Source organism: Pleurodeles waltl, chromosome 1_1, assembly GCF_031143425.1.
Source record: "Pleurodeles waltl isolate 20211129_DDA chromosome 1_1, aPleWal1.hap1.20221129, whole genome shotgun sequence".
NCBI classification, from domain to species: Eukaryota; Metazoa; Chordata; class Amphibia; order Caudata; family Salamandridae; genus Pleurodeles; species Pleurodeles waltl.
The window spans coordinates 940,200,121-940,214,632 of NC_090436.1; the positions used below are offsets into that span (position 1 = coordinate 940,200,121).

At 40.7% G+C, this 14,512-nt stretch overlaps 1 protein-coding gene across 1 annotated transcript in view; it reads left to right on the top strand.

Annotated features, from left to right (window-relative positions):
* USP53 (ubiquitin specific peptidase 53) overlaps positions 1 to 13,908 on the top strand; it is a 255,961-nt gene extending 242,053 nt beyond the window's left edge. Inside the window, exon 15 of the mRNA XM_069230167.1 lies at positions 8,791 to 13,908. Coding sequence (XP_069086268.1) covers positions 8,791 to 9,772 — 982 coding nt within the window. The 3' untranslated portion in view covers positions 9,773 to 13,908. The remainder of the gene's footprint in view (positions 1 to 8,790) is intronic.
* Positions 13,909 to 14,512: the final 604 nt, after the last annotated feature.

The window sequence follows — 14,512 nt, forward strand, 5'->3', positions numbered from 1 at the left end:
GTCGACTGACCACCGACAGCGGGTCAGCATGTGAGTACACTTGCCCCGACCAAGACCAAACATAAGGTCTCGGGGACGCCACTGCCGGAAGGCCATGGCTCGACCCGTAAAAAATCGACCGGTGACCAAGTAACACCTTCGGCACCGAAAAAAGGCCATACCCGCTTCGAAGTGTTCGGACTCGAGTGGAGACCCAGGCACCGAAACTACACGGCACCGACCCGTCGAGACCCCAAAAAGTCACTTTCGGAACCAAGGCCAACTACCACCCCGGGTCCTTTGGTGCCGAAGAAACCGGCTTCAGAGCCGAAAAGACAGTCCTACACAGAGGAGCATGAACTTTCCAAAAAGCTTAAAGAAAGTCGTAGATTTGAGGAAGAACTACAACAAATGGAGGATTTCAATGACAGACAAGCCAGGATACAGATCCACAAAGACACTGGCAAGATCCTCACAGCACCTCCCCTCAAAATTGAAAGAAAACTGGCCTTCCATGGACATTTGGACACTGATCAGCCAACGGCTAAAGTGCCAAGAGAGAAATCTCTGCCTCGCCATTTTTCTCCTCACCAGTCTCCTTCTCACTCTCCTCAACGAACTGTCTCTCTACCTGCTACACCCACTGCACAGTCTCCTACACACACTATGCAGTCACATCAGGACACAGATCCATGGGATCTTTATGATGACCCTGTATCAGACAACAGCCCAGAGTGCTACCCATCTAAGCCTTCTCCACCTGAGGATAGCACCTCTTATACACAAGTATTAGCTAGGGCAGCAGCTTTCCACAGCAAAAGCATGCACACAGAACCACTAGAGGACGACTTTTTATTCAATACATTGTCCTCAACACATGCCACATACCAAAGCCTACCCATGCTCCCAGTTATGCTCAAACATGCCCAGCAGATATTCCAGGAGGCGGTTAAAGGAAGAGCTAGAACCCCAAGGGTAGAAAAAAATACAAACCACCACCCTCTGACCCGGTGTATATCACACAACAGCTGCCCCCCGATTCAGTAGTGGTCAGCTCATCGAGGAAAAGAGCTAACTCGCAGTCCTCTGGAGATGCACCCCTCCAGATAAAGAAAGCAAAAAATTTGATGCTGCAGGGAAAAGGGTGGCGTCACAAGCAGCCAATCAGTGGCGCATAGCTAATTCACAGGCCCTCCTCGCTAGATATGATAGGGCTCATTGGGATGAGATGAAGGACATTATTCAACATCTCCCCAAAGAACACCAAAAGAGAGCTCAGCAGGTAGTAGAGGAGGGACAGGCAATACCAAACAACCAGATAAGATCAGCGCCAGGCTCAGCTGATACAGCCGCAAGGACTATAAATACGGCTGTCACCATTAGGCTGCATGCATGGCTCAGATCATCAGGTTTTAAACCTGAAATCCAACAGGCTGTCCTCAAAATGCCTTTTAACCAACAACAATTATTCGACACACAGGTGGACACAGCCATAGATAAAATGAAAAAAGATGGCGACACTGCTAAAGCGATGGGAGCGCTTTATTCATCCCAATACAGAGGCACATTTCGGAAGCCTCAATATAGGGGAGGCTTCAGGCCACAGCCCTCCGAGCCATCCACCTCACAATCCAAGCCGTCATACCAAACACAATATCAAAGAGGGGGATTTCGGGGATCCTACAGAGGACAATTTCCCAAGTCTAGGGGAAAATTCCAATCCTCAAAGCAAGCCACTAACAACAAACAGTGACTTTGTCATCACCTTCCCTCAACACACTTCCCCTGTGGGAGGAACACTGAAAATGTTCCACGAGCAATGGTTAGACATCACAACAGACACATGGGTACTATCCATTATCCAACATGGTTACTGCATAGAGTTCATACAATTTCCTCCGGACATTCCCCCAAAAGCGCACACACTCTCATCGCAACATCTTGCAATGTTACAAACAGAGGTACAGTCTACTCCCTGTGCTTCCTTATTACCAAGAAAGACAAAACACCAAGGCCAATATTAGATCTCAGGACCCTCAACCTCTACATCCGATCAGAACACTTTCACATGGTTGACACTACAAGATGTAGTCCCATTGCTGCAACAGGGAGAATGTATGTCAACACTGAATTTAAAAGATGCGTACTTTCATATACCCATCCATCCAGCTCACAGAAAATACCTCAGGTTTGTTATACAAGGAAAACATTACCAATTCAAGGTAGTACCCTTCGGGATAACAGCCCCCAGAGTCTTTACAAAATGCCTTGCCGTAGTAGCAGCATACATAAGGAGACAACATATGCATGTATTCCCATATCCCGACGATTGGCTAATAAAAGCCAACACTCACAAACAGTGTCAACATCACACACGTTATGTAATAGATACCCTACACACACTAGGGTTCTCGATAAATTACCAAAAATCACACCTGCAACCATCGCAAATTCAGCAGAACTTAGGAGCTACACTCAACACTCAAAAGGCGCTTGCAAGTCCAAGCCCACAAAGGGTGCAATCGTTTCACACCATGTTGCCAAAAATCCAGCCAAATCAGCACTACACTGTCCGTTTTGTCATGAAACTCCTAGTCATGATGGCATCATGCATCGCGATTGTCCCAAATGCACGGTTACACATGCGGCCCTTACAACAGTGACTTGCAAAACAATGGTAGCAGGCACAGGGTCATATCCAAGATCTAGTGTTGATAGACCGCCAAACACACTATTCGCTTCAATGGTTGAATCTCACAAATTTAAACAAAGAGCGGCCTTTTCAAGACCCTGTGCCTCACGCCATTCTCACAACAGATGCATCGATGATTGGATGGGGGAGCACACCTCAACAATCACAATATTCAGGGACAATGGGACAGCAAACAGAAGCAGCTACACATAAATCACTTAGAACTGCTAGCAGTCAGTCTAGCACTAAGATCCTTTCAACCTCTTCTTGCTCACAAACACATTTTTGTCAGAACAGACAATATGACAACAATGTACTACTTAAACAAACAAGGAGGAATCCACTTGTCACAACTTTGCCTTCACAACAACATTCACCTGATAGCTCAATACATTCCAGGGATTCACAATCAGTTGGCAGACAACCTCAGTCGAGATCACCAGCAAACTCACGAGTGGGAAATTCACCCCCAGGTACTCCACAAATACTTTCGTCAGTGGGGGACACCAGACATAGATCTGTTCGCCACCAACCACAACGCAAAATGGCAAAGCTTTGCGTCCAGGTACCCACACCCTCAGTCCAAGGGCAATGCGCTATGGATCAACTGGTCAGGGATATTTGCTTATGCTTTTTCCCCTCTCCCACTCATTCCATTTTTGGTCAACAAACTGCGTCAAAACAAACTCAAACTCATACTTATAGCACCAACGTGGGCACGCCAACCATGGTACACCACACTGCTACACCTGTCAATAGTACCACACGTCAAACTCCCAAACAGGCCAGATCTGCTGACGCAACACAAACAGCAGATAAGACACCCCAATCCAGCGATGCTCAATCTAGCAATCTGGCTCCTGAAATCTTAGAGTTTGGCTATCTAAATCTTCCACCAGAGTGTATGGAAGTCATTGAACAGGCCAGAAAACCTGCCACCAGGCAGTGGTATGCTAACAGATGGAAAAGATTTGCTTTCTACTGTCAAGCAAAACATATAACACCTTTGGATGTGTCCATACAAGACATCGTAGGTTATTTACTCCACCTACAAAAAGCAAATCTAGCTTTTTCATCCATCAAAATACATCTCACAGCAATTTCTGCTTATTTGCAAAATAAACAAACCAAATCCCTATTTAGAATACCAGTCATTAAAGCCTTCATGGAGGGCCTAAAACAAATCATACCTCCAAGAACTCCACCATTACCCTTGTGGAATCTTAAAATTGTACTTACACGACTCATGGATCCACCATTTGAACCCATATACTCTTGTCAGATCCAATTCTTAACTTGGAAAGTAGCATTTCTAGTGGCAATCACTTCATTACGAAGAGTTAGTGAAATACAAGCATTCACTATTGAAGAACTCTTTATACAGGTACACAAACATAAAGTTGTACTTTGCACAAACCCTAAATTTCTACCAAAAGTCATTTCACCGTTTCATTTAAACCAAACAGTTGAACTCCCAGTCTTCTTCCCACATCCAGACTCATTGGCAGAAAGTACTGCATACATTCGATATTAAAAGAGCTCTAATGTATTACATCGACAGAACAAAATCATTTCGTAAAACTAAACAGTTGTTCGTCGCATTCCAAAAACCCCATACTGGTAATCCTTTATCCAAACAAGGCATAGCCAGATGGATAGTGAAATGTATACATACTTGTTACCTGAAAGCTAAAAGACAACTGCTCATTACGCCAAAGGCACACTCCACTAGAAACAAGGGTGCAATAATGGCATTTCTGGGAAACATACCAATGACAGAAATTTGTAAGGCAGCCACTTGGTCCACACCTCATACTTTTACCAAGCATTGCTGTGTAGATGTGTTAGCAATGCAACAAGCCACAGTAGGACAGGCTGTATTAAGAACATTATTTCAGACAACTTCAACTCCTACAGGCTGACCACCGCTTAGGGGAGGATTACTGCATTGTAGTCTATGCATAGCATGTGTATCTGCAGCTACACATGCCACTGAACGGAAAATGTCACTTGTCCCAGTGTACATCTGTTCGTAGCATGTTCCGCTGCAGATTCACATGCGCCCTCCTTCCTCCCCGGGAGCCTGTAGCCGTTTAAGTTATAATTAAATTTTTTACATATGTATATAAACATTCCTTTATTTAAACTTTGTAGATACATCTCTGTTCCATTGCATGGACATCTCTCTCTTTACACTCTATCACTCCTACCTTACCCACTGCGGGAAAACAATTTAAGATGGAGTCGATGCCCATGCGCAATGGAGCCGAAAAGGAGGAGTCACTCGGTCCCGTGACTCGAAAAGACTTCTTCGAAGAAAAACAACTTGTAACACTCCAAGCCCAACACTAGATGGCAGGACCAGTGCATAGCATGTGAATCTGCAGCAGAACATGCCACGAACAGATGTACACTGGGTAAGTGACATTTTTCTTCTAGCGTATACTCTGTCTAACCTCATATTCCGTGCTGCGTTTCTTTTCCCCATTTTGTGGAATGGCCTGGAATGATCTTTTTTTTTTTTTTTACCATTTTAAAAGTTTCCAAATTAGCGATCTACACACTGGTTCCTCCTATAGTTTTAGGCTCCACGTCCTAGGGCAAGAAAAGAGTCAACCAAGAAACTGATGTGGGGTTGGGGTCTATATGCAGCTCTGAGCTGTGTCTTCAGGGACAGAGTAAAGCCAACATGGAGACACACTGGAGCAGTGCTCTGAAAACTTTCTGATCCAGTCTGGTGCTTGGGGAATATTCCAAAGGCATGGGCAGTGCAGGGCCCCCCCTATGTCCCCCCAGCACTGGCTGAAAGCTGAGTTGTAATAAGACAGGTGGCGCTGAACTCAGCGCCACCCTGGCTTAGTACAACTCAGACCACCGTCGGGAACCACATTCCCGGTGGAGACGGCGGTCCACTGGCGGGTCCGCCCACCTGGGTTTGTAATGTGGTGGTCAGACAGCCGCAACTGTGGCGATCAAGAGTCCTTGGACCACCAGCCTTGTAATGAGGCCTTAGTTTTGGTGTGTCATCGGCTGCAGAACTTTTCTAAGACATCATATGATGCAAAATACAAGCTTTTGTGAATGCATTTACCTATAGCAATGACTTTTTGGAGCTTCACAAAAGGAGCATGATAGAACCCTTACACAAGTATGGTAATTACTCAGTGATGCAGGTTTGATTTTAAATGCCGATAAGCGTGAGTTCAATAAAACAAAATTGAAATTCTTTGGCCATATTTTTTCTGATGGGTGCATGATGCCTGATCCTGCAAAAGTACAAGCTTTAACACATGCTGAACCCCCACAGGATGTTTCAATGGTACGTTCATTTCTTGGAATGGCCAGCTACTGTTCTCAATACGTAAAGGACTGTGCCACTGTTAGTGCTCCAGTATGAGAATTAACCAAGAAAAAAGTTTTGTTGTTTGTTTGAATGGTCAAGAGAATGTGAAAAGAGTTTCAACAAAATCAAACATGCAATAAAAAAGCTACAGAAATGGCAAAACCTATACAAACCTGTCGGTTTAGGCACAAAACTTGCACAGCATAGTGGACGCCCAAATGCAAGAAGACATATTGTGGCCTATGCTAGTCAAAGTTTATCTCTAACAGAGGATGCTTACTCAAAGCTCGAAAAGGAAAGTTTGGCTGTGGTACGGGCTTGTGAAAATGTCCTTGTATTTCTGTATGGAAAACCTTTTACGCTGGTGACTGATCATCAAGCCTTGCTGACTATCCTTGGCAATGCAAAAGTCAGGATGCCTCCTTGGATTGAAAGACGGGGTCTACGATTGTAAGAGTACAGTTATACAATTGTGCATCAACCTGGAAAAGATCACAGTCGTGCTGATTAATTTTTGAGAGTGCCTATTCATGGTCATAGCAGTCCTTCGAAAACAGCTGTGGCCTACATCAATTTAATTGTCAAGTACACCAGCTGCTGTATCGTTAGCTCAGATAGTCGCTGCTACGAGTCATGGTAGTGACATGTTAAGGTTAAAAGACATAATCATGCATAAGTTGTGGAACAAACATGAGCTGTCACTAAGTAATGATAGCGAATATCAAAAGTACAAGAATGCCAAAAATTAATTATCCATAACTCAGGAAATAGTTATTCTGTGAGTATTGAGGATTCTGATTTCAGAGAGTTTACAGCAAAAAGTGATAGAAAGCGGTCACGAAGGACATTGTGGTAGTGTTGCTACAAAAAGAGCGCATTTGAAACTGCATTTGATTTCCATACCTAGATGAAAGAGTTGAAAGAGAGCGCAAAGCCTGTCATGTATGCAATTGTCTGTCAACCAGAGTCACTCAGCATAAGCAAAATATGTCCGAACTCCCTAAACATCCCTGGGAGAAAATAGCTATCGATTTCTTTGGTTCACTTTATACTCGACTTCATTTAACAGTGATAATAGCTAAATATTCATGGTTTCCATTGGTCAAAGATCTTTCATCCACAGCACATGAAAGAGTAATTGAGAAACTTGATGGCATATTTGCAACATGGGGTTTGCAGTTCATTGTAAAGTCAGACAGTGATCCACCCTTTAATAGCAAAGACTTCAAGGAATTTCTGGAGCATCTGAATGTGAAACATTAAACGATCACACCCTTGTGGCCACAGGCCAGTGGACTTGGTGAGCATTTTGTAAGTATGCTAAAGAAAGCACTGCAGCGTACAACTCTTTAGAAGCTCAATTGAAGAACATTGCTGAGCTCTACTCTACAGGCTTATTGTTCAACACCCCACTCGACCACAGGTAAGAGGCCTACGACTTTGATGTTTAGGAGAGCAGTGGCAACCATGATACCTCAGTGAATCACCAGGAGAGATACTAATGAAAACTTGATTTGTACGAGGGACTTGGTTCAAAAACAGAAGATGAAAATGTGTACAGACAAGAGGCGACATACGAAAGACCTCGTATTCCAAAAGGGAGATTTGGTGATCACTCAACAGCCACGGAAAAGAAAATCTGATGCCCCTTACGATGCTAAACCATTTCAAGTAGTGTCTAACAAAGGACACATGGTGACTGCCCACCGATCTGAGAAGTCCCTTACCAGAGACTCTTCTCTCTTCAGGCCTGTGTTTCATCAATCGTCAGCTTGCAATGGTTAAAGAAAGACAGATTGTGAAAACCAAGTGACTGTTGCTGGTTCATTACCATCTTTGGCAATTTCTGACGGTGAAGACGACCATTCACAGGTTCCAGTAATTAGATTGGGTAGACAGATTAAAGGGCTAAGAAGAGTAATTGAAGAATTATAGTTTTACATTGTACATATTTATTTATGTATATATGGATTTTGTGTCTTTCTAATGATTTCTAAAAACAATTTGCAATATTTCATTTAACAGGGGGGGGATGTAGTCTCTTGCATGTTTTGAACAGAACCTTTATGGCTCCCCCAGGACTCTGTATCAGTGTGTGACGTAATCAGTAGAATAGAATGTATGAGAGTTTTCTTTAGAATTTTGTGATCACAGATGTACGTTGAGGAATAAAGACGTGTGATTTACAGCTTTGTCTGTGTAGCCTAGTCATTCAGCGGGTACCAGGCTATGGAGGATGCTACAGTGGCCTCATTTGAATTTAGAAAAGCTATAACCTTCCCATTCCAACATTTGTTTTTATATTTGTTTGTGAATTTAAAAAAAGTTTCATCATTTGTGTATTTTCTATAGAATGCTGGTGTTTCTTTTGTGTATTGTTTTCCAATTCAAATTATCGAAATTGCTCAGGCCATGGTCTGGCTTCCAGTAATGACTCACTTGGTCCCTGAATTCCCATACTGATTCAGTGGGGTTACCGGACTCCAGTAGTTATTAAGTTCTTGTTGGTTGGGGTGGTGTCGATACAAAAGTCAAAGGGGTTAAGAAGCACTGGGCTAAAAGAAGTTACCAATACAGTTTCAGAGGCAGAGACGATTTGCTTGAATGTCAACCTTGCCTTTATAGCTTTTTCCTTTTATTGGGGGTAATGCCTTTTCTTTCATAGGATAATTTGTGTCTATATGTTTATGGTTTATATTCTTGCAAGTAGCTATTTGAAGTTGTAATTGTAGCTTTAAAGCGTAAATATATATGACATTCTTTTTCTTTTTTTCAGGCAAGATGCTTCAGAGTTTAATAAGAAGTTCATCTCATCCAGTCCAGGAGTATTGAAGAACACCAGTGCAAAAGAAGCTCCAAACAATAAATCAAATCCCATTCGTACCGAGTGGCTCCGCCCTGATGAAAATGTGTCTTTATTGCACAATAATGTCAGACCTAATCCTGCATGTACTAGTGACAATACGAGAGTGCCTGCCAGGATACCAAATGAAAAGGATTGTCATAACTCTTCCCAGTTAACGTGGGCAAAAACACTAGAACCAAAGGTTAGTTTGCCTTCCTCCCTGCAGACTACCTGTTTGCCAGGTCTTTCAAAAATTCACCAGAGGTCACTGGAAGAACCACGCAGCTTACAGCCGCTTGAAAACTTGAGAAGTCCTCGAGACCCAGAGACCAATAATTTTAAGGCACCGCCAGCTTTACCTCCAAAGAAATACGCAAGGAGTGCAGTGCCTGTAAGAGACGATGTTGTACCTACATACAGAATTTACACTGCAGGGTCTAAACCTCCAAGCATCGAAAAGGGCACCTCTGGTATTACCTCGGTTACTGGAAATAAGCATGTTCATGCAAAGGAAGAAGGACTCAAAACTCTTTTCCAAGAGCGTGACTTACACATGTGTGAACCAAATTTGAAAGTCTCTGAACCCTTTGCTTTGCAGACGGTCCCTGATGGTCAGTTGTCTTGTGAAACTACCCATAATGGACAGAGTAATTTCTCTACAAGTGAAAACGATAATGTTTCTTTGACGACCTACTTTTCAGTGGACAGCTGTATGACTGACACCTACAGAATGAAATATCACCAGAGGCCAAAACTCTGTTTTTCAGAAAGTAATGACTTCCAGAGAGAAGGTGACTCTATAACACCAAGTGACCAAGAATTTGGGAATACACACCACAGCACTCTAAATAGTCGCTCTGCACCGGGCCAGAAAACCAAACTGAGCCCAGCTGGAATTCACTGCAATAGGTAGAAATTTGAACATTTTGTGTCCAGTGAATTCATTTCTTTTTTTGCACCAGAATGAGCAGAAGACCTGCAGTCCTTCATGTGACAAGACAGTGATTACTTCTACCTATTATATGAAGAAAAACACATGCTGAAATAGAGGTGTGCAGGTTACTGTCCCTATGTGTTGCCTTTCTGACCTAGCTCTGCAACGAAAACCTGTTTTGATATGCAAATTCCAATGCAAAAGAAAAATTACATACAAGTTCATAATGTGCACCTTAAATTACAATTTTTGTTCCCTTAATAGTCATTCTATTTTAAAACCCTCAGGTGACATTGGCCGTACCCAGTATAGAATATGTAATCCTTTCCAGATAGACCGATGGGAGAAGAGGGTTTCTACTAGATTTATACTATGAGGTTTATGGTATGCTTTTTTTACAACAAGAAACGTTTGAAGAGCTAGCCATGTTGGTAACAAGGATAGATTTTTTTGTTCATATTATATCTCCTTACTCTTTGACCTTTCACAGCAAAGTACCTTTCCAAAGATTTACAACAAGAAAAGCCAAATATTCAGATGTGTCTGTTATGGTCTGTAGCAAGATTAATTTCCATCCTGGGGTGCCCGTGATCCTGGGGTCCTCGGGGAATGGCATTTACCTTTGAGTTGCCTGTTCTTCATACTCTTGAGAGCTTTTAATGAAAGGCTCGGTGACACCTTTCTTCCCAGGAGGTCGAAAACGTACAGGCAATCAAAGAAAGCCCTGTTGCTGTAATGCAAAATCACTGATCTATCACAAGACTTCGTTTGCACTAGTTCGAATTTACAATTTTTTACTTTAAATGATAATCATACGCCCTTTAACAAAGTTTGAGTAAAATATGCAAGTATAAAGATGAAAATGCTAATCTCGCTAACCTTACTACCCTGATTTGTACGGTTATAAGCATTTTTGAAAATGGGTTCCAGCACCCATAAATCGTGCAGCTCTTAAAACAAGCTGACTACAGTTAAAAATATTCGTTTTCCTAACTATTTACATTGTACAATCATTTACTATTTTGTGAAGAGGGGTCACTTCTCACCTCCCGCAGACTTTTGCATTTTTTGCCGAGCTTGTTGGCTCACAGTTTCTGCTATTATGAGATTCTATTGCAATTGTGTAACTTTTTATGCAGGTTCCTATTTCAATGGTTGCTTAGGAATTGAAAATAGATAGAAGCTATGTAAAGATACGTACATATTAAGGGATGATCGAAAAGGGCTGCTATGTTTACCTTTCTATTTTAGACCTTGTTTTGCTTCTTCCTTTATGACCTCCCTAGTCGTTCTGAAAATTCATTACTTTGTTGTCCACTGGCCCTTATTGTCTATGTTTTCTATGAGAACTTGGCTTAACTCAAAATCATTTACATTTCCCACAATTTCATTAAAACAGGCTGAAGTTTCTCCTCAATCTTTACCAATGCCTTGCAAGGGGTTTGAGCTGTGCGTCTAATCCATTGAAGTGTCTCAGATTGTATTCAAGCTTTAACAGGTTTCCTGCAAGAACAACCTTCTAGCTGCTTAAAATGTATGTGTGGGTGGAGATGCTAATAGGTATTACATGTCTTTTACCGGGCTTAGTAGACTCAACAAATCTAAGGTTCACTTAAGAAAATTAGCCACATCAGTAGCACAGGTGATTGATCATACATAGGTTGAGGTGATGTCTTACCCCTTGATATAGTGTTGCAACATGTTTTATGTTGCCTTGCAAAGCCAAAAAACAATCTAGTTATAAAATAGATTATATTAACCAGGAATTGCCATTTTGCCATTGAGTTTTTTGGTGAGGACAAGAAGATTACAGATGACTGAGTGTATTAGCACTGTTTGTTTCCTTACTTTTGCTTATCCACACACTGCTAGCAACAACTGGTATTTGCCAACTGCCTTTATTACTTGTAATGAGCAGAAAAGGGGTTTGGTATTCCACTGTTTAAACAACATAGAACTGTGTATAAGCTTCATTGACCACATCTATACATTTATTCGAAAAATTATTTTGGCACAGATTATTATGTCGGTTAGGAAAGGCAAATTGCATTGGCTTGTCTTAAATGTTGTTTGAGTTGGCATTTTAGAACTCAGCTGCATATCACAATACTGTGATGTAATATTTGTGTATTCTAGATATGAGCACAAAAGATTACTAAGTGAAAAGTCCATTATGGCAGGTTGTTTGGACAGTACATATATGATATGTGTATAGAGCCACCAGTAAAGTGCATTAGTCTTAGAGGCGACACTAACATAAAACTATTTGCCTTTCAGATACATGTAGTGAATGTTGTATTATGTAACATGATCAGATCATGCTTTCTAATGTTGCAATCCATGCTTACTAATTTGTAAAAATAATTATAGCTGAAAGTCCAAAAGCAAAAAGGGTTGTACGCAGGTAACTAAAATGAGTTTAGGCTAAGCTTAGTATAAAGTATGTTCTGCTGTGCTTCTACAATTTAATTATTACATTTCATGTAAACGCACTACTTTTCTTTTATAGTCCTAGGTTCTAGTTCCAAATTGATAAATATTTTTTTAAACATATTCTATCTTGAATTCTAGAAGTGCTACTTCAATTTTGTAATGTTCTTACTACAGTTAGCTCAAAAATATATTGTATATATTAGTTTTTCAAGGAAATCTGTTATTTGCACAAAAGGTCCAGATAGGAAGGCCATACAACAGGACTTACTTATTCTTGTCCCGTTACTGACTATGCACTCCATGCTGTGTGAAGATCAATTTTACCTCTGTGAATTATCAGATATTAATGTTGATTTATTGCCGGGTGCCTATTTATTTAAAAATATATATTTTCTTGTTCTTGTATGGACTTTATGATGAAATATGTTTTGAAAATTATTTTGAACTTTGAGGCATTGAGTAATTAATTATGTAAAGAAGAACAATTTAATATTTTCACTGTGTTTTGGAATATTTGTGTTGCATTTTCTTTTTTCCTTACCCCAAGTGGGGTTTTTATAAATACGTTGTTGTATAACTGTTACATTGGTCTTTGTAATGTTTGTAAATTTTGATGACAATAAGATTTGTTAAGCAGAGGGTGATTCTCATTTTCAGAGAGTAGTCAGTATATTGCTGTGCAATATCTATTGTATTCATCGTCTGCCTAATTACAAGTATAAATACTTTTCACCAAATTATCCTGAGCAAACAATCTAATCGTATGATATATTTCAATATGTGGCAACATTATTTGATTTTTTTTTTAAAGTGCATAGTGATATTCAAATATGGATACCTTGACTTAGTTCATACAGTTGCTTTGGTTGGTTTAACAGTGTCGTAGTGGTCCTTTTATCTATCATGAAACTATCCCCATGAGACCTTAATCGATCTACTGGTTTTATAATGCCCCTTTTTCCATCATGAATTTTTTTATGCTAGGTTTATGTGGTTTATGGGGCTGTCAGACAACTTCACAGGCCTAGAGAGGTATGCCTGCTGAGGATTACATAAAGAGTTAAGAGAGACTGCCCTGTGTCAGTCCAGGGTTGAGGACATAGTCCTCAGAAACATGGCAGGAAAAATGCACAAGTGGTGGTAGGAACTAGCGCCTGGCAGTGTAGAAAATAAAACGCAGATAGTTCCTTCGAAGGAAGTGGTCCAGTACTTAAGACAGTGGTAGAGGGGTGATGAAGGAAGGAAGGATATGGTAATACCTAGTCTCAAAAGAAATACAGGTGTTGCATATGACCGAGGAATCCAATGATCTGTTGAAATTGAGCCATCTGGACAGGCAGCGCATGGCAAGAACCAAATCCACTATCACTATTCAAATTATTTAATTACTTACTGCATATAAAAGCATACTACAAATTACTGAATTGTGTGGACATTTAACAGCATTGTTGTAAATGGTATTGTCAGGGTAATGAATATTGTTTTAGAACGCTGGTACAACATATGGCAGATTAAATTATTTGTCACATTTAAAAAGTGATCTTATGTAAAGGAAACAGGAATGAAAGTGCTTGGTTGCAAGAAGAAAACTGGAAACTCCCCAAAGAAAGACTAACAGAGGACTGAAGCAATTGCAGATTATCCAAATGTAAATCTACCTATTAAAATATTTGTAAGAAATATATTGCGACTCTTTAATGATTACTGTCTTATGCTCTTTTGTTGCTCAATATGCCAGGTTTTACTTTAAAGCAATGATAGTTTGTACCAGTAGTGTAGGAATTGCCAGTGATTGTTCTAGTTTGACTTCTAAATCCAACATGTCAGTGTTGGTTAGCAAATCTTACATCGCTCTTTCATTGCCATGCAGTACGTGTAAAGGTTTTTTTTTTTTTTTTTTTGTAATTCTTTTTATTGAAATCAACAATTACTCATCACATTACATTTTACACAGAGATTTGCAGAGGATCACATTATGTCTCACAGTTACAGATCAGAAGTGCCGGTATCAACAATACAAAATCACAGTTTGGATTTATGCCCTTTTCCCATCTGCAATCTATACTATATGCTGTATCCTACATCTGTAATAATGAGTGGTAAGTCCCTGCTTCTTTCCCACACCTGCCCCGGGGGCTTCGGCCCTTCATTTATTTCTATAGGCCTCCATTGAGACCAGATTTTGCTATACTTCTGGGGGCATCCCCAGCTCAAATAAATCACCATTTCTGCTCGCTGGCACCAGTCAAAGTTATTTTCCCATTCTTGTATCTCTGATGTTGCGGT